We start from the raw sequence: 27,430 nt of genomic DNA, 5'->3' as shown, positions 1-27,430 counted from the left end.
AGCTGGCATTGACAGTGAACCGCAGCAGGGGCCCCACCCTAGCATCAATACTTCCCCAGGCTGCATCAATCCTCTGGCTGCTCAGTCAAAAAGTCACCGGAGAAATACTCTTTAACACTATTGAAAGTTGCAGCTGTTTCTGATAAGTGTGGAGAGATCAAGAAATTGCTAACAGAGCACAAAGTACTTGAAGTCCAGCATCAATAAAAATATATTTAACAAACCCTAAAAGACTAGTATAAAGATTTTATTGACACTTATTTGGGACGACCTCTATAACTCAGTCCTGGTTTCTCTGCTGAGGCATGTTCAATTTTCACCAGTGAAACTGTGCATCAAATCTACAGGGCTACCAAAACGCTTCACTGAGTTATTACAGCTGGCAAGGGCTTCTCTCTTTAAATATGAAAGGAGTGGTCTAAGGCAAAGACAAGCCACTAAAACCAGAGGGCTTCTGTGCAACATACACATAATTTGGAAGAATTCTGGCATGAAACACCACATTTCTCCATTTGGATTTCACCTGAATTTGCTTTTTAGTACAGACTCTACTTCTGCCTTTGTAGTATGTAGCTATCTATTTCTGTCGTGTGTTTCACTTTGAAAGTAAAACTTCCAGCCCTGCAATCATCCATCCATAACACCTGCCAGGAGGATGTGACAGGTGGCTATTTTAAGAAGGGCCTTTCCAACACTAGTGTCTCAATTGGGCAAGACTCACCCGGCATGTATGTCATGAATTCTTCAGCCAAGGTGAGGACTCATTCACTCAGAATAAACGGAGTCCTTTTTAATATTGTTCTTGAACTACTGTTGCCCTATTTTAGTTATTTTGCTTGGGTTTACTCTGTGACTACTTTAAATTCCATGTTAAATCATTTAGTTATATATTTTTTTATATTTTAAGGTTTGGATCCAGTCTTCTTCTTCTTCCAGCAATGGGAATGTTACTGAGAAGACTTCCACTCAGAATGTTCATATTTAGCAGACCTATGGAGATAAAATGTTCACCCATTCCCCCTCTTTTGACAGCCTACAATGCTACTTCCGTGCCTGTTCAAAAATCCCTTTGTAAGGTAGTTAGAGCAGTACCTGCCTGATTTTGCTGTATGCTAGACTGGAAAATTGAAAAACATCCTGAAAGGCCATCCTGCCAGAAGTTCTCTCCTTTAAAGCACAGCATTGCATTTTTAGTATCATCCATCACTGTAGTCTGCATGTTCTCAGTTGTATACTCTGTCACAGACTGCTGCCAGCAGAAAAAAAATAAATTATTTTACCTGTAACAGAACAGAGGGGGAAACTTGATATGGTGATGCCATTTCCAGTGGGGCCCTGGTGGCATGCACAATATTTAGTCCCATACTGGGCATAAGGAGATCATTTAAAAAGCAAAGCAAAATATTCTAAATGGTTCATTTCAAAATTCTCACAGTGAAATAGTAAAGAGCACAAATGAATGAATGAAATGAAAAAAAAAATAGATAAGCTGTCTGTGAAACTAAAAGAAAGGGGCAAGGGATAATAGATCTGAATGAAGGTGATCTTGTCTTGTGGAATGGAGTGATGAGACTATGCAAGGAAGTGAAAGGGTAGATCTAATGATAAAGGAAAGACTAAAATGTATGTCTGAAAGAATGAATTAATGTCATCTAGGTAGTTATGATGTAAGAATTCATTGGTATGAAAGTTGTATGTCATACATACAATGAATGATATATGTTATACACCAGTGAATGGTGATAAGGGAAGATGATTTGGGGAATATTCTGAATGAATGTGATCAAGGAAAAATTAATTTTGTTAGATGACATGAATGGATGTGTGGGAACAAGATGAGAGAGTACAAAAAGGTAATTGGGCCATTCAGAGACCCAAGAATGAATACAAGCAGTGACTGTCTGGTGATCATTTCCTCAGCAAAAAGATCAGTTTGTTTTGAATACATCATTTCAGGTTTCATATGTGCACATGAAAACAACTGGATATACAGTAATCTGAAACAGTTCCTCCGAGGGCATAGGAGACTGCAGAAGAGAAGGAAGGATCAGTTAAAATCCCCTCTCCTTTTCCTCTGGTGGACATCCCATCTGTGAAGTTTTGCTCATGGGGAGTATGGTTTCTACCAGCTTAAAAAGTAACGCTTTTTTTACAGTATTGACAGAATACACTCACACACTCACAATACATTATAATATATGTACTCTGTGTCAGGATTCAGACCTACTCCTACAAAATTTGAGGTATTTCAAGGTGTGTCAGGTATTTGAAGAGGTTGGTCTTGAATCTATCAAGGTTGATATATTACAACCTTGCCTTCCATCCTGCTTCCCTTTATCTGCAACCTCCTCCACCCATCCTTCTGGAATGTGATATGGCATTTCCTTTTTTTTTTTTTTAATATAAGAACTTTATTAAGTTATAAAAAGCATAAAGATAAAAGCAAACAAGAACTAATAACCAAGGAGAAAAGTAGAGAACAAGAGAGTTAGAAATAAAGAATACAAAAGTGATGGAAAGGAAAGAAAAGGGAAGAAAGGAAAAATTACAAAAAGAATAGCTCCCAACTTCTTATACTGCAACTATTGATAAATCATATAATAATCTCTTACTCTAAAACTACATCTTAACACACATATTTTGTATAACCTATTCATTTAACTAATCATCAAATCCATATATCATAATAATGGAATGCGATATGGCATTTCCAAAGTATTGCCATTGTAGATTGTGTGAAATTTAATCCCATTTCTCAGCGTAAAAATCCATTATTTGATTGGCATGTAGCTCTAGCATTAAACTTAAAACACTCACTGGTATTGTTTTTAATAATTTATCTATTCTGTACCACTGGAGGTGGAGAGGAATTGCCTTTGGGTTCGTAGTCCTCTTTTTATGTAAATAAAACCTGCTCACGTCGATACCCAAAGGCAGTGAACTGTCTGGCTGTGGACTTTAATAGCTGAATGGCATAACTGGAAGAGACCTTGTATATGGTGACCTTGAGAGCACAGAGGTTGCCTTACTGGTACTGCACTTTCAGACTAAAATAATTCGGTGAGAGAAGCAGTGTTTTGATTATATCATGCTTTCCATCTTTTCCTTCTTTTTGACACTATCCGATAATTAAATAATAAAGTATATAAACCATTTTTCTAAACCAACATTTGCCAGCTATCAATATGTGGCGTTTGCATTCTTCTACGCCACCTTCAATCTACAGCTTTGTTTATCTCAAAGAAAAGAGCAAACAGAAAAGCTTTGCACAGCTTCAAGAGAAATATATATGCAAACCATGTAGAGTTTATAGTAAATTATAACCCCGAAGTTGTGGCTTAGATTTTCAACTTTGGGGGATGTAAATCAGTTATATGTCTTGATCATTGTTCTACAATGAGACTTTTGACAGGGGTTTGGGTGGTGATTATTTATTTAAGGATATAATTACCTTGCAATAGGCATAATTTAATATTCATACATATGTAAGAAAATTGCTTAACAGAGAAGCATTTCAGATGTATTTATGACACTTGCAAAATCATTATAATGAACACTATTGATAAATTATGTCTGATAAATTATATCCCAAAGATGGGTTGCACCTTTTCATACATTTTGGACTATATATCAGATCTGTGTTTGCTTCGTTGTTACACGGTGGGAGTTTTGGCTGGTATTTGAGCAGTTGTTGTACCTTCGGGTGCAATAGCCTTTCAAAACAGAACATTTCCAATATTTGTGCACATTTCAGGAAATAGCTTACCAGAGAAAAATCTCATATTTTTTCATAGCCAAGTGGCTGCTCTTACAACAACACCTTTGCAATCTTTGTAAAAATTCATGCGGGCATCATAGTTCTCAAATTATGCATGTGTCTTCTAATAAAGGAAAAGCGTATTCCTAAAAAGTGAAATAATCATCAGTTCTAAGTGAAAATGGGACACAGACAGAGCAAGAGCCTTGCATTATAAGATGCCTTCCAGAAGATCAGGGCTGCGATGTCCCCATTACAACAACTTTAGGAGGCCTTCATTTTACCTGTACAGATTTTTGTCGATATTGGTACTGAGCTTCTCCTTTTTCAAATTGGTTCTTCACGCTTGCCAAACCTCCAGGTATTCTGCATGCCTCTGATTCCTCCAGAGCCTGTGGGGGAAACAACAAAGTAAAGCTGTTTATTTACTATCAAAAATAAGCCCTTAAAAAACAGCAACTGACTACTTAAGGTGAGTTTTTGTTTGTTTTGTCTTGTTTTGTGCTTTTGAGTCAGCGTTGACAGCTGGTGAATGCCTGGGCAAGTCCCTGCAGTTTTCTTGGCAGGATTTCAGAAGTGGTTTGCCATTGCCTGCTTCCTAGGGCTGAGAGAGAATGACTGGCCCAAGGTCACCCAGCTGACTTCGTGCCTCAGACTGGACTGAAACTCATGGTTTCCCAGTTCCTAGCCTGGTGCCTTCACCACTGCACCGAACTGGCTCTCTCTTAGGTGTTAAGGAGCTTTAATATTCCATAGCAATTCTGAGTTCAACTGGTTGTACTCCCAGGGAAAGTGGGTACAGGTGGTCCTTGTTTAATGACCACTAATTTAGTGACAATTCAAACTTACAATGATCAATAGTTACGACTGCTCCTCAAAGTTCTGAGTGACACAGCACCCCCACAGTCACATGATCATGATCTGGGCACATGGCAACTGGCCCATATTTCTGACCATCACAGTATCCCGCAGTCATGTGATTGTGATTTCCAACCTGTCCTGCCAGCTTCCCACAAGCAAAGTCAATGGGGAACTGGCAGAAAGTCAGAAGTCGCCATCACATGAGGTCCTCACTTAGTGACCCACATGGTCCTTAACAATGGTAACCAGGGACTGCTGGGATTGCCGTTGCTAAGCAGCACAATCACATGATGTTGCGCTTTATGACCACATTGCTTAGCGATGGAAATTCTGGTCCCAATTACTGTTGTTAACCAAGGAGTACCTGTTCATAACTAGGAATTACTTAATTATATATTTTATTTCTGCCTATTCTTACAAATTATGATGCTTCATTTAAAATATATATATTTTCTGTTCCAAGAAACTAAGAAACATATTAAGTATTAAAAGTATCTGAAAGGAAAAATGCAAAGTATCCAGTGTGCAATGCTCTGAATTGTTTTTAACTTGTCTTGCTTTACATATAAAGTATATTTTGGCATTGGTTCATTCCATTCCTGCAGCAATCCAGCCATGTACAGACCTTAATAAGTCATGCCAACATTGTAAAGCAAACTCATGAAAATAATGTCAGCAAAATACTTAAAATATGAATGCCTTATACATTATCCAGATTTAAGCAGAAGCTTACAGTGATATTATTATTATTTCATTGATTTAAAAGATTAAAGAAGTACTAACAATCAGTAGCCTTCAGCATCTTCTAATCCAGTGTTTCTTCAAGACCATTAACTGCTTTATACCATCAGGTGCTCAGAGACTAGGAAGAGATTCCACTGTTATACAACTGTGAATTAATCTCTTTTCAAAACCAACACAGGCAGTCTCAGAGGCCTCTTCTATAATGCTGAGGATTAGTGTAACAATGTGGACTGCACTTTTGTGTTTTAGAAAAAAAAAAATCATATGCTGACACTGTGAACCTCACATGATTTAAAAGCCTAGGTTTGGTAACAAATTAGAGACTGGGAATCAGGCAAGAACATTAAAAGCCTCCCTCTGGATCTTCTCTACCTGGTCCACAGTGCTACTTGCTCCTGACAACCTCAGTGGTGACTAATCATAATCTTTTAGACTTTTCCCATTGCCTATTCATCTTACTTTGCTTCCTTCAACTTGAATGGAGTGCTGTTATTTTTCATACTTTTAAGAGGGGGTAAAAGAGTGAACCATCAGATTGTGTCTGTGTGCACGCGCGCGCTGGCACCTGCCTTCAAGTCAGTTTTTGACTCCTGGCAACTGCCTGGACTAGGCCCTGAAGTTTTCTTGATGGAATTTTCAGAGGTGGTTTGCCATCGCCTCCTTCCTAGAGCTGAGAGAGAGTGACTGGCCCAAAGTTACCCAGCTGGCTTCATGCCGAAGGCAGGACCAGAACTCACTATGTCCTGGTTTCTAGCCTGATGCCCTAACCACTACCCCAAACTGGCTCTCAGGTACCTCCACAGTAATAATTAGCCACCAGTACTGCTCTCCATGTTTCCCTCTAGTTGTGCTTTGCCTCTGTGTGGCCATGTTTGAGTAAGATCTCAATGCCCTCTTTCCTGTTATTGCAGCTGGGCTGCAAAAGAGGGGGCTGTCCTCAAGGGCACAGCAAGGTTTGGCCCACCGGCCAAAAGCAATCCTTCAGTTTTGCTTTTGTGGCCCCAGACCACCCCTGGAAGGAGTGAGGTCAAACTCTTCAAGACATTTATTTGGATGGGTTGGAGGGTTTGTAAGGGACAAAATGGATCCCTAGAACCTTGCAGGGGATTAAGCTTTTTCACATTGGAAACCAGTTTCAATCAAAGTCCTGGTTGTCAGGGCTTCTGGTTGTCCAGAGCTACCTTCTCTCAATCATATCTGTCTGTTCAATAAGATTAAACAGGGCCTGTTTGCCCCAAGTACCTTCTCTCAGGGACCACAAAACTCTGTTTTTCCAGTTATAGCACCCCTTTCTCTGGAACAGCTTGGCACAGACATTGAAACAGCCCCTTCCCTCCTGACTTTTAGGAAGCCCATTAAAATATGGCTGTTTCAACAGCCCCAAGTACTGGAATGTTATGAAGGTGAGGAATGGTGTTTTGATTTGAGGCTAGATTGTGCTATTCCCCCCTTTTTTCCTTTCATATGGATTTACTGGACTGTTAGTGCTTATATTGTTAATTGAGAACTAGCTTGGTGTAGAGGTTAAAGCATCAGGCTAAAAACTGGGAGACTGTGAGTTATAGTCCTGCCTTAGGCATGAAGCCAGCTGGGGGACCTTGGCCTAGTGTCCGAAAACCTTCCAAAAACCTTCACCAAGAAACTGCAGGGACTAGTCCAGGTAGTCACCAGGAGTCAACACTGACTCGAAGATGCATGCGCGCGCGCACACACACACACACACAATTGTTAATGAATTGTTTTAATCTGAATTATGAAGAATGAGAACGATATGCCACTCAGAGCTGGCTTCATTTGGAGTGGCTCATAAGCCTTGTAAAATACCATAAATAAATACAGTAGAAATGGAAGCTACTTGCTGTAACCGTACTAGTTAAAAAGGTTACCTACAGCAGCTGTCATTGCAAGAGGAACAATCCTTCAGCAGCCTAAAGTGGCTGTGCTGTCAATGCAGCAGCTGCTTAGGGCAGGAAGATGGAATTGTTCTTTGACATTTTTAGGAAAAACACGCCCCCCTCTTTGAGAAGAGTCCTTCTACTGAGTCAACCTCTGTTTTCCCTCTAAGCTGGGACGTTCCAGGAAATGGTTGGCTGGTTATGACAAGGGATGGTCACCTTTTACAACCTTCGCCATCAAAGGTAAGTTAAGGCAGAAAAAGGTGCATGGATAGAACAGCGTGCCAAGAGATCATCATGATCTGATTGCTCAGAGAGAAAACATAAATATGAAAATTACTAATCATCAAGTCATATTTTTGACCTCATCTAACTATGCTTGCCGTTTCATGACTGATGAATATTCAATTATACTGAATTCAGCATTTTATCTGGGATTGTGTTATTGGGCATGCATACTCAGCTTGGGACACACTACACACAAAGAAGTGCTATTTCTGAAGAAAAGCAGGTGGTGAGAAAATGCTTTCCCCGCTGAGCAATTTTCTTCTCCAAACATTTATATAACAGTTGCAATTGGGAGAACTGGAATAGAAAAATAACCCCCACCGTTTGCTCCTCCAACCAAAATAGCTCCTCCTAAGCTGCATTGCATGTAAAATAGAGTTTGCACGTAAATATATACATTCCTTTTGTTTCATATACACTATTGTTCAAGTGTGGTGGGTGAATGTGTATTTCACTCTTCCCACGCCGGTGCGAAAGATCTATACACGTGCTGCTATCATTCTTGTAGTTTAAAGCTGTGAAAAACAGATAAACACACATATTGCAAATCTTCCACTGTGCTTATTGGCTTCTGGGAAAACAAGGGAATATACCTGCAGAATGAATCGAGGGATTTTGTGGAACATGTTTTGGGCAAATATGAGTTCACGCAGGGACTTTGGAGCTCTGAATTTGGGAAACTATCTCAAAAACATATTGGGAAAACAAGTTCTAGAAAACGAAGTAGAAACATGCTTTCCCACACCCCTTTCCCTCAAAAACTGTGATTGGATTGAGCGTGAGGAAGCAGATCTGATGTGTGTCATGAGATCCAGGTAGGTGATGTTTTGCCTCATCTCTGTCCACCTAGTTTTCCAGTGCAGCGTCAAGCCAGGTTGAGAGGCAGGCTGAGAATTACTGGGGTTCACAGAAATATGACTTCATTCAACAGAAACCCTCTTTGAACTGGCACAGGCTACCTTTCTGCCACTGGATTAACAGGACCCTCCAAGGACACTTTGGACATACCATCCAGCCTTCTGCCAAATAGCCTGACTGAAGTACTCTCAGATGTGTTGTTGGCTCTCCTAGTAGAAACAGTCTGCAGTTTCACCGTTTTATAACAGACCTCCCTGTGTATATGGACCTATGCAGAAGATAAGGCATGCCCTTCATTTATTTCTTGCTGTGGCGTGTGGACTGGTGGTAGCCCAGGTATTAGAGTTGCTTTGCTGTCACCATTATCAGACCACCACCTGATGAATTTTAGTCCCACAGCTTTATTTCCTGTCTTTCAAGTAGACTGATTAGGATGATCTACCCTCAGATTCTCATAGACTCTAAAGGAATTTGTAGAAGCCAAAGCTGGTGATTCTGTTGAGGCCCTTGTTAACCTACTAAATGAGGAAATAGAATGGGCCATTGATACAATAACCCTTTGTGACCCCCACTGCATCTCTGAATAACCATCCAATTACTCTTATGTCATTCTGGGACAAATGATAGTTACTGTCATTTGTCCCAGAAACTCAAAGTTGGAGTCCTTAAAGACCTCCTGTGACAGATTTTTGGAGGCACTTTGAGGATAAACTCACACACCTTCATATCACTTTTGAATGTTGCCTTTGATACTGAAATAGTGGGCCACCTCATCTAAAGATAAGGCATCCTTTTCATCTTTTGAGACCATGGACAAGACCCTTATAATTGCCCAGCTTTCTAGAGCAACATACTAATAATACCCAGTAATGAATATCCCTCCTGTGTCTTCTCTAGCAAGTGCTTGAGAAGATGTTGTCTGCAACTGCAAACATTAATGGAGAACAATGATTATCTTGATCCTGAGTCTGGGTTTAGGTTTAGGTTTAGGTTGGAACAAACTGATCTGTGTCATCCTGACAGTTGTCCTGCAAGATAGAGACAGAGGGGATATGATTATTGATCCTGACTGATTTCTCAGTGGCTGTAGCAGCTTGATCCTGTGGACGTTGTGTTATGGTGGTTCTATTCTGAATTTCAGGAATGGTTCTGTAGAATAGTGTTAGGTAACTGTATTTCTGCACAAGGTACAATTTTGTCCTCAGTGCTATTTAACATATTTATGAAGTCACTGGAGATGGTTCTACTTCTTCCTAATATCTGAACCAGGAGAGAGAATGCACGTTCTAATTTAGTGTCCAGACTCAGAAATGTAGTGGATGAGGGCCAATAAATGGAATTTGAATGTTGACAGAACAGGGAGCTTGTGAATAGGTGGTTCCCAACTATGGGAACCGGAGAAACTGTCTGTTCTAAATAGAGTTGCACTCTGAAAGGATGCATATGTAGTTTTGGGGTAATCCTAGAATCATTATCATTGGGTGCCTGTGTGTCCTCTGTGTTCAGGAATGCCAGTTGCCATTTTCAGTTGCTCTAACAACGTCCTTTTCCACACAGAACTGGCTAGTTATAGCAGCCCATGTCTTGGTAATCTCACCTTTATACTATTACAGTGTATTCTGTTTTATCTTACAACTTGGAAACAGAATACCTGACAGACTCGGTGGATTGTTAAGATCCTCATATTACATACTAAGTTCATGCTGCTTATACCATGACTGAATGACAGAATGTCATTATCGTAGACATTTGCAGGCTGCTTTCTCTACGCACTCTGAAATGTTCATACTACTGCAATTCACATGGTACTTTCAGTCACATAATTTAGGTGCCTATTGAAGATCTCTCACTTTTTGCATACAATAATAAGAAGCTATGCGTGCATTGTTTTTTCCTTTTCCTTCTTCTGCCCCATCCCCATTCCTTTAATGAATATGTTTGTTGTGTTGTCTTAATCTATTAATTTTTATTATCCAGTTTTAATAATTTTTTTATTTTTAAAAGCTTCAATATGAGACTATAAGGGAAGCAGTACAGAGATATACCACATAAATAACTAAAGAAATTAAATAAGCTGCCTTTCTTTAAAGAATATAAGGATATTTTACTTAAAAAAAGGCCTAAGCATGCATGCATATAATCTTAATGTTAAAAACAAAACAAAATACAATTATAACACAAGGTAAAATGTAATAAAATATACACATATTAACCTCACCCATCGAAAATATATTGAAAATGTTTTGAAGAAATTCTCCTGAACTCATGTCAAAGTATCAATAACTACAGATAATACAGAAATTTGCAAAGAAATGTAAACATAACTCCTTCTGCTTTATATATCACAAAAAAGCACCAAAAGAGGAAGTAAAGTTGAGCTAACTGAACAAGCAGCTAGGGTTAAGCATACTTTTGATTTGAAGCTTCAATCTAATCAAATCATCCCTTTGAATTGAATCGCTGGGTCTAGTCAATGCATCACAGAATCACAGAGTGGGAAAGGGCTGTTTAGGCCACTCAATCTAACCCGCTGTTCAGTGCAGGAATCCAAATATATACAAAAAATCCCAGGTAGATAGCCTTCTAGCTTCCACTTTAACACATCTCATGAAGGCAAGCCCACTCTTCTCTGTGTAATTTGTTCCACTATCCAAGAGTTCTATTAGAAAGCTTTTTCTAATATTCAGTTGGAATATGTCTTCTTGCAGCTGGAATCCCTTACTCCATGTCCTGCACTCTGAACTTGAGAAAAGAGATCTTGACTTTCTATGTGATACCCTTTCACTCATTTGAAGAGTGTTATCATGCCCCTTCTGCCACCTTTTCTCAGGGGTAAACATACTCCTTCAGCCTGTCTTCATAAGACTATTTTTCTAGTTCCCTGATAATCCTTGCCCTTCTCTGAATCTATGGCAGTTCCTCTAAACCCTTCTTAAAGACAGTACCTGGGGGTGGGATCTGATCAATGAAGAATAAATAGAACAATTATTTCTCATGATTTCAAAGTTTACTTTGTTGAAGCAGCATAAAGTTGCATTTCTACAGCCACACCATGCTGCTGGCTAATATTCAGTTTACAGTCAACTACTATTCCAAGATCTTTTTTATAAGTACTATTACCAATGCAAAGGATAATCAGAATGGGTACATTCAAATCGATTTAAAGATTGACCAATTTTACAAATGTACAGATGCAGTTTTATTGAACTGAATCTTCAAATCATATTGATTCAATGGTTTGAATCACAAATGCAAATTGCATTGGAAATTTAAATCAGGAAATTGAAATGCAAAATTAAATTGGATCAAATCTGAATATCTCTATAAGTAATGCACAAAAATGGAATTTACATAGTAAGTGATGGGAGCTGTTATTTTTGTTCAGAGTTTATACATTTATCTGGAGAGTTACAGTGATACTCTAATTTCCTTCCTTCCTTCCTTCCTTCCTTCCTTCCTTCCTTCCTTCCTTCCTTCCTTCCTTCCTTCCTTCCTTCCTTCCTTCCTTCCTTCCTCCCACCCCCTCCCCCTCCCCTCCCTCCCTCCCCCTTCCTCCCTTCCTCAGTATTAAACAGCCATCACTATTAGGGGCTGATATATTTCTACAAAAGACTTTGGAAACTAGCAGGGAATGAAATTTTCTTGAAACGTCCAAATCATTTTGAGAATCCAGTGCATATATCTGAGGAGCAACAAGGCATAGCCTAGCAAAACAGCCTTACTTTCCGAAGGAATCAAAGACATGAAAGCTATGTCTGAAGATCTATGTTTTGACACAGCAAGTGTGAACAGCCAGTTATATTATCAAGCAGCCATTTCATGCATGCTTAGCACAAGCCAGTGAAATCACAGTGATTTGTAGTGGGCCATTTTAATCTGACACCCTTTGTTGGATGTTACTTATATAAAGGGCTCCTAGCAAACATTCACTATCCTTTCTGATATCCTGTTCAAGCAAAAGTAGCATTAATGTCAGTGTGAGATCCGGTTAAGGCTTGATGGCTTAAATGACACATATAAAGGCTTTTATCAGAGGAGACAATGAAAGCAATTGTCCTGATCCCACACATGGAAGGGGTCTAGCCAAAATATGGGTCAACGTTTCAAATGAACAGCAAGACAGATACTTTTTATTCAAGGCAGTAGAACTAATAATTAAAATATAATCTCAACAATTATTTCAACATTTTGAATTTCCCTACATTCTCATTTACTTGATCACTGACTTTAGTGCACACAAAACAACATAGAAAAAGTGAGAAGCAATAAGAAGAAAATGTCAGGGGAGGGCTCAAATAAGCATCTGGCTCCTGAACTTCTTAAAAAGTTCTTGAGCAGAAAACATTTAATATGCAATTAATTTATAATTAACTAATAATAACTGACTAGACTTCTTAGTATGGTTCTTACATTTGAAAGAGATTACAGGCCTCTCCATCTGAATTAGAGGACAGCATTCTCAAACAAATACTGAAACAAGCAAGTATTCTCTCCCATCAGAGAATATAACACACAATTAAAAACATTATTCAGTAGAACTGACCGAATGTGAAATGCCAATCACTGCTAATGCAACGGCCATTATATGATAGGCACTAATAATATGTGATAGACCACTTTGCCTGATTGTTGATGATGTAATGATTTATTCATGTATTCAAGAACAATTGAATACAAGAACAAATTAAAAAGAGAAGCCTCTTGAGAACATGGCAATGTGTGAAGCCGTTCAGAGAAACAAAAATAGTAATGTATTTGGTTTCCACAAAATCTATACAACTATACAAATCTTGTCCTTCAGGACAAAGAGTGGCACCTAGTAAAGGTGTGCATGTGTATGTGGGTTGCTATTTCTCCTGTGCTCACGCCCCCACTCTCAAGCTGGTAGAACTCTCAATTCCCATTCCAACTGATGTTGCTTGGAAGCAGCAACATGCAATTGGTAAATGCCCGGTAATATTTAGTACCCAGTAAGCTTTCTTTTAATGCCTTCCTTTTGGTCTTTCCCACTCCTCAGGTCAGTATTTGGAATGTCTTCTATTACAAATCACACTAATTCAGACTTCTCCAATAGGACAATCCTACAAACACATTGGAACGACACCTTCTAAAAATTGCAAGCATTGCAATTCAACACATCGTGATAGCACTTCGTAGGGAGGTCTACCTTCTAGTGCATCACAACAGAGTTTGGGACCCTACTAATCATCCTACTAGCTGAATGTTATTATGAAGATCATACGACTTTTAAAAAACCCACATTCTTTCAAAACACCGAATGCAAAGCTATTAAATGTAAGCAGTGATAAGTTGCATTCTGGCACCATTAAATAGGATCATCAAGCAAAACTGAAAAGCACTTCCACAGCCTGCATTCGCATCACTAATGATCAGCTCTGTGCCTTGTGATCTCATTCTGTCATCTTCACTGAGCCAATTTTTTTCTGTCTCAGCTGCAGTTCAGTAGCTTCGTAGATGAAATGCTTGAGCTCTGCAGAGCTTGGGGATGGCTTGGTTTCCCATTGGTGGAAATATCACTCTTCTCCTCCCAGTAAGAAACCAGTCCTTGAGACCCAAGCTAGCATTTCACCACAGGTTTTAACTGAGTTTTTGCAGCACTTGCTAATAGGGTGCTGATTGCTTTTTTTGAAAAAGCATCTTCCATGGCTGTACATGTAAGGTGCACATGGAAGGTAGGGTGGCCCTGTTGATACCTTTTTCTTTTCTCACCCTCCCTTAGTTGTGAGTCACATTGGCTCATGCAGGATTCTCAGTGCTTTAAGGTTGGCAGCAGTGAGAACACTCAGGGATCAGTTTGGGGGCTGCTAACATTGTTGCTATGGAAGTGTGTGTAGTTTTCAAGCATTTGATTTGTAAACAGCTAAGTGATTTTGTTAACATATTATGAAGATTGGAATGTGGGTGATTGTCAGAGATTTTAACAAGCACAAGTTATAAGTTATCACTTGTCTGAGTAGGTGGCAGCACCTGGTCAATTTGCCTGAGCCTAGAAGCTAAACAGGATCAAGCTGGTTAGTATGTGAATGGCATTCTATACTGGGGAATTTGAGGGGTGCAGGCAAGACTGGAAATTAAAAAAAAAAAATTCTAAAAAAAAAAAAACCAGCAGAAAATCATCTCCATGTGGATCTGTCCATGCAGTGACCTGGAACTGAACTCAACATGAAAGTGACTGTACCTTTAAGTTATCACTTACTTAATATTTTCAATATTTTCGGTGTTTTAAAGTTTTATTCAAATATTCACTGACCCACAAGAAATTGAAAATAAAAAACAATGTAAGAGCAAAACTATCCCAAGATAGAAATTACACAAAAGAAAAAAAAAGTATACTTTAGTATATATAAATATACTAAATATATTTAGTATACATTTATAAATACATTTGGAATCTTAAGGGGAGGTAAAATTTTAAAGATCCATGCTCAGTATAGCTATCCAAAAAGAGTATAGACAGAGAAAATTAGAAATTATGTTGTTGCTGTAACTAAACATGGAAACCAAAGGTGAATAAAACAATCTTTAGCTAAAGGAGTCTTCAAGACTCTTTACTGCAGTGTTCGTTTTTCAGCCAATTCCATTTCCCACACCACTGATCCAAAGAAAGATATACTTTAGTTTTCCTGTAATAAATCTGGCTCTCACCAATAATAATTGAATTAATTTCTTATGCTCTGCTAATTCTTATATCGCACCATTTTAAATGTCCTGGCAAATCTGGATAATAAACCAACACTCACATTTATAATTAAAGATTGTGTAATCTTTCTAATTTCTTCAAAAACTTTCAACCAAAATGAGTAACTAAATGGCCATTGCCACCAGAGATAGTAATGTATTCCAGCTGAATTACAACCCATCCAACAGCATCTAGAAAGACTTTGAACAATACAATGCAGTTTTAAGGGCCATAGCATTGTTTATGAATTCTTGGTGACTTGCTAAAATGATTTTAGGAGAAATGTTATATAATAAAGTTTTCCAAGTGGACTCATCAAGTTCAGATCCCAAGCCCTTTCCTTATTTCTTTCAAAACTCTAAAGATAGCCCATTGTATTTGTATACACACAAAGCACTATATATAACATGAAGAGTTTCCTTTACTTTAACTAATGTGGACAGACACATTGTTCACATTATTAACATTTGATTAACAGAATCTCATGAGTTTAAGAAGAAATTATTGCATTTGCTTCTTTTCAGATTAAGTTAGAAACCTGTAACAAGTTGTTTTTTTTTAATTTGTTTCACTGTTCTCCATCAAGTCTCTGAACAGGAATAAAATTTAGGAAGAATAATAATCTTAACTGTTGGTTTTCTGATAAGCAATAATGAAGATAGTTACATGTTTTAAGTTTTGCTTTGGTCTTTTGCAAAATAATCATCTTTCTGTAACTGTAATATTTAATAATTATATTTGTAATAATTTCCTAAATATCTAAATCCACTTAGGCTAATATGAAATCCAGTAGATACTATAAGCCATTTTTCTGGCCATTTATTTTTTAAAAAGTTGTTTCCACCCTATATAATCAGGCTTTACCAGTGTAGTTTAAAACAGTTTAAAATCAGACAAAATTGTAAAAACAAAATATATAATGATCCCCAATAATTAAAAAACATAACATTAAAATAACAGATCTATAACCTAATTGCCCCAATATGTTTCTGAATAGCAACATGTAAAAATAATTACAGTGGCAGGGACAAAAAAGAAAAAGGTTGTTGCTGAGAAAGCAATAAGGTGGTGCCAGGTATGCCCGGCTGAGCAGAAACCCCCAAAGGTCAGGAACTGGCTATTGAATAGTCTCACCAAGGGAAGGTAGCCAGTGCAGGACCTCTGAAGCTGCCCTCAGAGGAAGAGTAGGAACAAATCAGGAAAAGGGTTCCTTCAAGAACGGTGGCCCCAGGCCCTGTAGAGACTCTTGGGTTATCACCAGCACCTTGAATTGGTATGGAAGCAGAGTGGGATACAGCAAAGAGCATCCAAGACTGCTGTAGTATGTTTACACACCCCAGTTCCAGCCAAGACTTTGCTGAACTAATTTGTACTGAAGGAAGTTTCTAAACAATCTTCAAGGGCTTCCCACATACTGTACAGTGCAGTGAAGTTCTCGGCTGGGGAAGTTAGTGGGGATTGGATTACCGTGGCAAGGCTACCTCAGTCCAAGGAGGGCCGTAACTGGCACACCAGCCTGGTTGACAAAAGTGCTTGTGCCACCAATCAGCTTGTGCCTCTAATGACAAAGAGGAATCTAAGAGCACCCCCAACCTACCAACTTGATCCTTTGGGAGAATATAACCCTCTGTAGAACAGCTTGATAAATATAGCATATAACTGATTAAAATTGACTGTAAATCCTTCTATAGGGTGAAATTTATTCATTTCAAATTGGAATTGAGTTAGCTCTGTTGGGATTTTGAGAAAAAGAAATAAGAATCTCATCTCTAGATGATATGATGCTGTTTTTTTTTTTATTAAGTTCTTATCTCTCCTAATATTTTGTGCTAATACTTTTGACAGGACCCTGTATCTCAGTGTTGTCCAAACTTGGCCACTTTAAGATGAGTGGACTTCAACTCCCAGAATTCCCCAGCCAGCCATGCTGGCTGGGGAATTCTGGGAGTTGAAGTCCACTCATCTTAAAGTGGCCCAATTTGGACAACACTGCTGTATCTGCTCCATTTGACTCCAAGAATGTAACTGAATATAGCTATAAATTTGTATCCAAATTCTCCTTCCGATAACAGTTTAAAGACATTTGCATGCATAGATAGCAAACTTAAAAGTGCATGATCTTCTTTTAGAGAAATATCCTGTATTTCTACAATGTTGTGCTCTATTCCTTATGCAGAAGCACTTTCGAACCAGAACTAAAACAAGATTAAAAAAAAAAAACAGTTACCTTAACTCATAATTAACTGCCTAATTAAAATTTGCCCCATCTACTAATAAATCAGGGAAAGTTTGAATCAACGGAACACAATTGCTACCATGTCATTCTTAAAGGAGGACCATAACTGTATTTGGGGAATCCACAAACTATTTTTTTAGCCCTCTTTTCATACCCAGAAACAGAGGCAAAAGAAATATGTGCCCTTCATGGCCTCCTCCCTTTTGTTGTCAGTCACATGGTTCACTATTCTTTAACAGTGCTGGGCAAGTTCAAATAAGCTGACCTTTCTCATACCGATGTAAGTGAAAGATTGAGATGTGTGCCATTTATTTATTTCATAAATGTGCTGCAGAAAGTGCTTTTCATGCGGCCCGTTTGGCATAAGTATTTAACGTTGCTAACTGTAGCCTTTCTTCTAGAATGAATTCCTGTAATCTAAAATCTGAGTTAAACTATTTATCTGTAGATCTCTACCGAGCAAAACAACTTGGGAGGTGGGAGAGGCTGAGATAAAAAAAAGGCTTGTGGGGAAATTAGTTGAGTATGCCATGGCTTTCTATTCTCCTGTACTCAGTCCTTGCGCAACAGTTTTTATCCTGTAATAATACTCCATTATTGCCACTATGCACAAAGTCAGGCTGCTTATATTGAACTGAAATGAATTTTGGCTAGGTTTTTTTTTCTTTGTAAATAAAACTGTTGCTGGGTGCTGGAATCACAAGAAGGAAGTCGAGAGAAGACAAAATGCTTAAATCTTTTCCTACCACTCACTATTTATTTATTAATCAAATTGATATCCTGCTGTAATCATAAATGGATTCTCGGTGGCTCACAAAAAAAGACTATAACATAATCATGAAAAATAAAAATATAGTGCCTCCAGAGCTCAAAACAATAGCTGTGTTCAGCTGTTTCTGGAAGGTACAGAACATTGGAGCCAATCAAACCTCCTATGGGAGGCCACTCCAGAGGGCTAGCCCCATAATGGAAAAACTGCTTCTTCCAGTAACAACTTGGATGTGCCAACTCAAGAGGAGCAACGGGGCCCTGCAGGTAACCCAAGGCCAAGCCATAAAGGGCTCTATAGCTTCAAACCAGCATTTTAAATTGCCCTTGGAACCTCTTTCCACTATGAACATTTTTTATCTCTACTTGTTTTTCCTTGCATGGTTTCAAAAATAAAAGAGCCTGAAGCTTTTTGTCCAAAGAGAGGGAAGGAATGGGATTTGGATTGTATGGAGACAGAATGGCAAAAGGGGGAAGAATTAAATAATCCCCTTGCCATCCCTTTACAAATAACTGTGATTTTACTAAAACTAAAATATTCACCTACAACCTAAATCAGATGTAGCTTGTCCTAAACTTTCTATAGAGTTGCCCCTTCTGAGTAATCATAGGTCTTCAGAGGCTCATCAGTTGAGGTGGCTATGTAATGTGGACTATGGGGATAAAAAATGGCCACCGCTAATCCTAGTGTAACATATGTGGATGATACTATATATGGATCTCCATGGGGCTGCCTTCTGTATAAGTAGATGTTGCATGATGCATTAAGGAATTTGCTTCTTCCATATTTCCCTGAATTGGGCCATTTCTGTTGCCACATCTGCCCTGTGGATCCAGAGGTCCATACATCTAAAAGTTTGTTGCCTTTTAGGACAGAATGTAAGCCCTGGCTCTTCCCACAGGCTCTGGGCCTGCAATATACTAGCAATGCATACATGGTAGAATTTGAACTGCTGAATTTGATATTTAATCTTGTTTTCTTCTTCACTTCATCATATCTATTTTATTGCTGATCTCTTTTGATCATTTAATCCTCTGTAAGCGATCCAGAGTCACAGATGAATGGACAGCCTTAGAAACTGAATGAATGAATGAATGAATGAATGAATGAATGACTGTCTTGATTATAATGATACCACTGATAAAGTTCTAGAAGGCATTGAAAACCTGATTATTTTCCCAGGCCGTGGGATAGAAAGGTGGTAAGACTCTGTAAGATTGGTTTTGTTTTGTACAGTTTTTCTTTTTCTGGATGCACATCTTTTTGTTCATTCATTTTATTATTCTAACTTTTTTAAGGTACAAAGTGTCCAGGGTCACTGGAAATCAGACATTTTTAAGTCTATGTAAATAAATAAATGGCTAATTATTCCAGTGATCATAGTAAAATCTCTGTTGTTTTTCTTTTAGAAAAGACAGTTATAGCTGTCATTTCAAATTCCTTAAACATATTCCATAAACAACCATTGTATCATCACTATCATTAATGTTATGATTACTAATTATTTAAATTCTGCCTCAAACAGCAACATCATAAACAGTTCTGATTTCTCTGTTGATTAAGCTACTTCTAATAGATTTTGTGCCTATAGCATCAGGAAAAAAAGTAATTGGATACACTGAATTAAAATAATCCCTTCCAAAGGCCAGCAGTGTGATTTATGATACATCTTATTATTAGTCATATCCCATAATTTATAAGATAGCTATGGAATTTGTAAGATGATAATATATATGAAGCAGCTATCATTTGGTAGCAGTAATATTCTCCTGTTAAAATTGTTAGATATTAACTTCAGTTAGATTATGCTTTCTTAGCTTATGTTCTTATAGTACAGGTAGTCCCCAGTTTAAGAATGAGTTCCGTTCCCAAGGTCTGTCCTTGAGTCAAATTTGTATGTAAGCTGGAACAGTATTATTGTATAATACGGTATAAGTAGTATTGTGTAATGAACACGAACCATTGTGCATGTAACTCGAATCAGTGTGTATTTAACTCAAATTCTGCTACAACAGACTCTGTTCTTAATGACTAGGTCATCTGTAACCCAGGCGTTCTTAACCCAGGGACTCCCTGTAGTTTATACACACACACACACACACACACACACACACACACATATACATACATACAGACACACACACATGTATGCATGTATGTATGTAAGTGTAAATACTGGGGATTTTTTGAACATCCCCAATTTCTGTGCAAAATTATTACTTTGACTGTAAAACATCATCCAACCTGGTTTTCATGTTAGAATTAATGAAATGATGCCTGTGTCTGTATAGAGAGTACACCTGCAGACTGAGAGAGAGCCCAGGTAGAGATGGATGCATTTCCATCTTCCCATTGGGCTGAGGCATGTAATATTAGGTCTGATGGATAAGTTTTATCTGTCATAAAGAGTTACTGTATTTTTCCATCAGTAAGATGCCCCCATGTATAAGATAACCCCCACTTTTCCAACCCAAAATTAAGAAATTAATATTTTAAAGATAGTGCAGAACACATTTATATTTAGTAATTAGGTAACATTTACCTGATACACTCGGTGGGAGGAGGTCCAAACCGTCTCTCTGCAGCTCTATTTCCAGGCTCTTTTGCATAACTGATTACATTCAATCACAAGTGAAACTGCTGATAGCTTGTCTCTGCAAACAGACTTCCTCCGATTGGTTTGTTCAGCATCAGCTGACGTCAGTTACATAAGGCTTGTGATTGGAGGAAGTCTGTTTGCAGAGACAGTATGGGCAGTTTCACTCGTGATTGGAGGCTCGTGATTGGAGGAAGCCTGTTTGCAGAGACAAGCTATTTCCCTTGTGATTGGAGGCTAGCAATAGGAGGAAGCCTGTTTGCAGAGACAAAGTATGGGCAGTTTTGCAACCGCGCGGTTCTTTCTTTGGCTTACTTCCTTGCATAAGATGCCCTTCAATTTTTAGCGTAAGGATTTTAGAAAAAAGTGTCGTCTTATAGTCGGAAAAATATGGTAACTAATGCATTGTATGGGTTTATTTCACGCATCTTTTATCTATCCTTAATTTGACTTATTGAAGAGTCTCCTTGAGTTATGAAATGAATTGCTTAAATGTTTGCCTGACTTTTTGATGCGATGATGTTTGTGTGACCTTTGTTTTCTTTGGCTTTCCCAAAATGTTTCGAAGTAAAATGATTCCAAACTTTATTTTATGTGTCTTAGATGTGAATGCTCATGTGCAGCTAAATAAAGTTTAATTTTAGAGAAGTTCTTTCTGACAGAGTGGAAGTCAGCATTTCTGAGCAGAAAATAGGCACCCAAGTGGGTGCACAGCAGTGATCCCTCTGACCCACATTATTATCTTTGCAGAGAGCAATTTATTTTCCTGAACTCTCCTGGAATTAGTTACACCTTCAGAGCAAGCCCCAAGAGTCTATTTCCTAATCATGTTTGTTGTCCCTTAGCAGCAAATAGAATGAGTCTTTCTTAATATTTCTTATCAATTCTTGGTACACAATCAATTCTTAAGTGTAAAGTCTCCTTTGATTCAAGTTTGATTCATGGTGACTTTATGCATATGTTCATACAACTTTCTTGGCAACAGTAAATAATTGAATTATCTGATCCTCCTTAGCTTTTTGAGATCAGCCAAGGTCAGCTAGGCACTGCCACCTGGCTGGGCAATCAATTCTCACTCCTTCAAATAGTCCCACCATGTCCACTTATCCCTAAGAATTTGCATTTCATTCTGGGTATGCTATTTAGGAAGCTTTGCTTTCGGGGAAGGAAAGAGTCAAAACAGAATTCTGAATTTAGGTAATGGCCATCTTGGAAGTTTCTCTACTGTTATTATGATTATATTATTATTCAAAGATATCAGGATAGGGTAGAAAACAAGAATACACTTTTTGTGAGTAACAGAAGGGGGGTATGACAGATGGTAGATCATGATATTATGGTACTCTTTTTTTTAACTGTTTACATTAAGTTATATTCAAGCCTCTCACAGATTATGCATAAACAGGTTTTACTTTAACACTGAGCAGAGGAGTGGACAATCTGTCAATTTTGTCTTCACCAAATTCTCCATATTGCTCATCTAACATAGAGCAAGTTTTATTTAGATGCTGTTTATTTAAGAGTTTGCCAGAAAGGGGTGAAGAGTCATTAAGTTTGTTTATACTTGTTGTGATGAAGACTGGAAGTCACTTCTTTATATATTTCTTTTCTTTTTTCTTACTTTTCCCTTTTTCTCTTTCTCTTTTTCTTTTCTTGCACCTTTTATTCTTTCTTTCTATCTCTCTTTTTCTCTCCAAGTTTAGTTTGCATTTGCTTTTACTATTGTAATCAAAATTTTCAATATAAATGACTTTTTAAAAAAAGAGTTTGCCAGAAAGAATTTGCACATTTGTACATTTGTTTATAGTAAAAAGAACTCAGCAACTGAACATTAGTGCAAACCAAAGCTGAGAAAACCACTTCTCTTGACACAGGTCTCAGAAATGAAAGCCAAGTTGAAATATAATTGATCTAATTGTATAAAAGCTGTCTGAATGGATGATGTAAATCTGCAGGCAAAAAAGCAGATTTCTTACATTAGCAGAGGAGTTGCTGATCTCTGCTTTAGATGCAGCGGCCTGGTACAAAGCCATTCTTTCTTTCAAGGAGATGACCTCCTGGGACTCCAGGGGTACTTGGTCACTTTCCTTAGTCCCTCTTGAAAGTCCACCAGCGGACTGTTTACCACCTGTAGAACCTAGAAACAACAATAGAATGTAGTCAAATTTCAAAGGATGAATATGTATGGTAATTGTTTATACTACAACTAGGCATCAGATATTTTCTATTTTTTTCCTAGGGATCGTTCAAGCAACATTGCATAAATGCAGTATGATTGCTGTTAAATGCATATACCAACACCTTAAGTAGAAAATTTAAAAAGAAACACAAAAATAGCATAGTGAACAATCACAAGAGGCTGATAATATTTTTATATGTGCACGCATGCACACATTGACACCTAGAACAGAGTGTTCCAATGCTGAGTCCATCAATATTCAAGCCAGACAACCAGCTAGCCCGCTGTCAGGTCTTGTTTCTCTTTTTCAGCAGATTTTTGTAGTTACTAGGCATTACCAAGCTTTATTTGTATATAATTTAAAATGTTCCCCATCTTTTTAAAAATGTTTTGCTTCACATCTTCTTCCATAATCTCTGTTCTTTTTTCACAATTGAGAGTTATCTCATAGGGTTACTTTTCTCAATTCTTTTTCCAGTATGCAAAATAAGATGATCTCCCCAACAAGCTGATACCTTCTTCTTTTTTCTACTGAGCACCACAGTCAGAACTCCCAAACCCTAGTAACAGGAATGTCTACATTCAAAGAAATAACTTCATGCTACATGGCATAGTTAAATTTCTACTACTCAACGAAAGGATAGATTCAGAGTCATCTCAAATTGGCACTGTATAGTAAATACATATAAAGGAATACTGGAAATGTTGCTGCACATCTGTCTGTCTCCCATTCAACCATACCACACTGTTTTGGAATATATAATATGCTGGGAACTATTCAGATTCCATTTGATTATCACAAATTTTTGTCTTTGCCCCACTGTAATGAAAGCTTCACAATAATTAGTTATATTGACCTCACTTGAAAAATTGAAAGATGAAGTCATTCTGCAAGAGCTGAATATTTCAGGGACCACAGCTTGTTATTTTAATACTGTAAAAAAAAAAATGACTTGTAAAAATGTAAAATGTATATTATTTTCTCTATTAACTTTATAACCAAGTCAGCCATTTTCTTTGCCCTAGCAATTAATAAAACCATTCCTGTCATTTTCCTATCATAATATGCTTTTTTAATTGACAGTTTAATGAGCTTCTTAAATGTTTTATTAAGTTCTCAGCTGGGCTACAATATAACCTTTTCAGTAAAAGAGATCAGAAAAATCAACATCTGTACATTAGACAAAACCCCACTTTTATATAACTGATTATATAAATGTTCATTAACATTGGTCCTTTTCTTCACATTAAAATATATATAAAAGAATCACAAAGTAGAAAAAGAGTAAAGACTCAGACTCAGAACTAAGTAGTCTGAATATGCTACAAAGAATAAATCCTCTTTTCACAGAGTTCTCATTCATTACTTTAAGGCTTGCCAGTTTAGAAGGTCCTCACGATTTGTGCCCTGCACTAATTTGCTCTAAGTTCTTTTGTCTTGATTGTTGTCTCTTCCATCCTCAAACTGCTTTTATCACAGTTGGGAATGAGCTGCTTAGAAATTATTGTTAGCTCTCCATGGCTTATAACATTCATGAGATTACTAGAAGCCTGAGTAATTTTCAACCTCACTTAACTCTGACTTTCAGGAGTTATGAACTAAAACCCCTTCATGAAACACAAACTGAATACCCTTGCAATAGCTAGAGAAATCTTCAAGATATCAAAATACCCTCCATTTTAAGAACCAAATGCTGAGGGTGCTGCTTTGAGTAGGCTTCTCAGACCTGGCACCCACCAGACGTGTTGTGAACCCAGCACCCAGAATTCTCTGGCAGAAGGCTGCACTTTGAAAATGTCTGGAGGATGTCTTTGCACCTGTCAGTTTCGCATACCATACATGGAATTTCACAATGTGGTATGACTGAAACGAATGAGCATGGAAAAGTCTGATTTGGTTCACATTAAACATGGATTGAAAAGCTGGAAAAACCTGAGAGCCACGCAGACACTGGTATATGCAGCATACACAGTTCTTCACTCTCTGCAGGACTCCGGCTTCCTTTCCTTGTTTGACTGTCATCAGGTAGGGTTGACTCTATTAGACCAAGGAAGCTGTCTCAGATGGAAAATGATGTGGAGAAGGAATGGCAGAAAAGTGATAGAGGGCAGAGCTTTATGTGTTACATGGTCCACTCCTGAATCCTCTAAGCCAGCGTTTCTTAAACTTTTTTCTCTCAGGATCCCTTTCCCACTTCTAAAAATTATGGAGGACCCCAAAAGAGCTTTTGTTTGTATGGGTTATATTTATCAATATTAACCCTATTAAAAATTAAAATTGATGCATTCCTAGGGTGTTTATTTATTGAATCATGTAAAAATAACAGTATTAAACCTATTAGTAACATAAATAAAATATTTTTCATGAAAAAAACCTATATTTTTTAACAAATTAACCAATAATGAGAAGTGTCATTGTTTTAAATTTTTACAAATATCTTCAATATTTAGCCAATAATTTTGATTTTGAGGACACCTGGGAGGGCCTTGGGGGGCCCCCAGGGTCCTAGGAACGCACTTGAAGAAACACCGCTCTAAACCATCCATTCTATGGACAGTACTAAAGTATAATTCAGCTACCACCTTGGCTGCCATTACCTATTTGGTCTGCCCATGCTGGAAGTACTGCATATTCAGTAATACATTTGCTCACAGTTTAACATCACTACTATTGACTACCCACTATGGAAATTTAGTATAAATGTATCAAATATTATTTTGTATTTTTTAAAATTTCATGTTAATTCATATTTTGCCTGGATTCTTTTTTTTTTTTCCTAGTCCCCTTTTTGCACAGATCAGCATCAAGATATACTATACCTACTGCATAATCAAACATTGGCTTGTTATAAACTGTCTCTATAAGGAATTGGGATATGAGCAGTTTTTTAAAGCACATAACTGAGTGAGGTGTTTTTGTTATAATTAAGTACTTGGAGAAGCCTCCACTCAAAAATTTATTAATTAAAGCTTCCATGCCCTAATTGTCCTTGGTGCCAAGAGGAGATGTGTGAGCATCATATGTAGGGAGTTTGAGGTTACAATTGATAGAATTCTATGTTAGAGATTCAGTTAGAACATGGATAGGTCATATGATGTCCAAGAGCATTATTTATACAGGCACTTTCTTTGGTGCCTATCTGGCTCTTTTTGAAAAAAATCCAAAGGTGTCCAAAGGTCCCAAAAGGTTGCTTACCTGTACTGTAGAAATAGTATTAGTGTCCTTCCATGCATGCCCATTTTTCAAAGCATAGGCCCAGGCTTGTTTACCAGTTTTATCCCATCCTATATTATCCTATCCTTTATTATCAGTTACAGTTGGAAGAGCTGAAGGACCAGGTTAGGGACAGATCATCATGGAGAAAATCTAGCTATGTGGTTACTAAGAAATGACAATGACTTGATCGCATGTAATCAATCAATATGATCCTTAGCTTTTCAAATTCATGTCTTTAACATATCCTTGCTTTTCAGGACAATGTCTACTTTACCTCAGTTTAGTTAAACAGCCTTATATTATTTTTAAAGCACAGTATCTCCATATACTTTAAAAACAGGAAGTGGAAGTGGAGGGAACTGGAAGGAGAGTGCTAGTAACTCTTTCCGTCACCCTCCAACATGGAAAGAGCATCTGTCATTAGCAGAGACCTTTCTCTGTCTGTGAAGGTTCCCCATGGACTACAGGACCATATAATTTAGGGTCTCAGTTAAGGCAGAGACCCTTAATAGGTAGAGGAGCTTTCTGTGACTGACAGCTACCCTGTAAATATTGGAAGGTGACATGAATAGAGCTAATATTCCCATTTCCACTTATACTTTTTATAGTGCTTGCATGTTTTTAAGAATGATTGAAGAGGGCTCTCTCTATTCCATTTTTCTACTTCCAGTATCACTTCCCATCCCTTAGTTATCCCATCTGGATTTTAATCCCAGTTAAAATTAATAACTCCCTCTTCACAGAAGTTTCTGCAACATGCTTCTCTGAAAAACTGAATAGCTATCATAACAGGTCCATCTCTGAGATTTCACCACCACCACCAATGTAATACAGCCTAGATGCTGCCTTAGTACCAGTTTCATTGGTATTTGCCATTCTGCTCTGATAAAACTTGAAAGACAATTAAACAAGAATTTCGTTTGCTTCAGATTTCTATCTATTCATTCTTTTGCTTTGTATTTAAAACTCCTTAATTCTTCTCTTCCAATACAGCTTGATCCATGATAGGAGAAAGAGTTGTATCGGGTACTTTTGAAAGAACACAGAGTGTAGTATTTGCTCTTGGTAGCTCAGAAGACCCAAGGATAAGCAAAGGCTTTGAGTGCTGCATTATATCAAATAGCTTTTTTCTAAAAGAGCAGCAGTAGTCTGAAATACACCAGCAGGTGGAGTCTCTCCAATAGCTATCTGGAAAATATGCTGTTCTAATAGCCCATTTAAAAAAAATACACATACAGCAATTTCCATTTGGCAAAGTTATAATTATTGTATGAATGAGTGATCTGTCTTAGTACTTTTTATCATTCAATCCACATTACATCTAAAGAGA

The 27,430-nt window shown here is 37.7% G+C and overlaps 1 protein-coding gene across 3 annotated transcripts in view; it reads right to left on the bottom strand.

Annotated features, from left to right (window-relative positions):
• The window catches only part of XIRP2 (xin actin binding repeat containing 2), a 115,861-nt gene that overhangs the window by 48,505 nt on the left and 39,926 nt on the right, over positions 1–27,430 (bottom strand). For 2 of the 3 annotated variants that reach the window (XM_088146696.1, XM_088146698.1), the window contains exons 2-3: positions 22,681–22,841; positions 4,042–4,149 (exon numbers count right to left, since the gene is read on the bottom strand). In XM_088146696.1, the coding sequence (XP_088002822.1) occupies positions 4,042–4,149; positions 22,681–22,841 (269 nt within the window). Of the gene's footprint in view, positions 1–4,041; positions 4,150–22,680; positions 22,842–23,745; positions 23,786–27,430 lie in introns of those variants that run through there. The other variant, XM_088146697.1, reaches the window with a different exon arrangement.

The sequence above is a fragment of the Python bivittatus genome, unplaced genomic scaffold (genome assembly GCF_059951505.1).
Source record: "Python bivittatus isolate LINGU-HERP-01145 unplaced genomic scaffold, Pbiv_v1 ctg000480_np1212, whole genome shotgun sequence".
Classification (NCBI taxonomy): domain Eukaryota; kingdom Metazoa; phylum Chordata; class Lepidosauria; order Squamata; family Pythonidae; genus Python; species Python bivittatus.
Note: the sequence above shows the minus strand (reverse complement) of the source record. Positions and strands in the feature narration are given on the sequence as shown.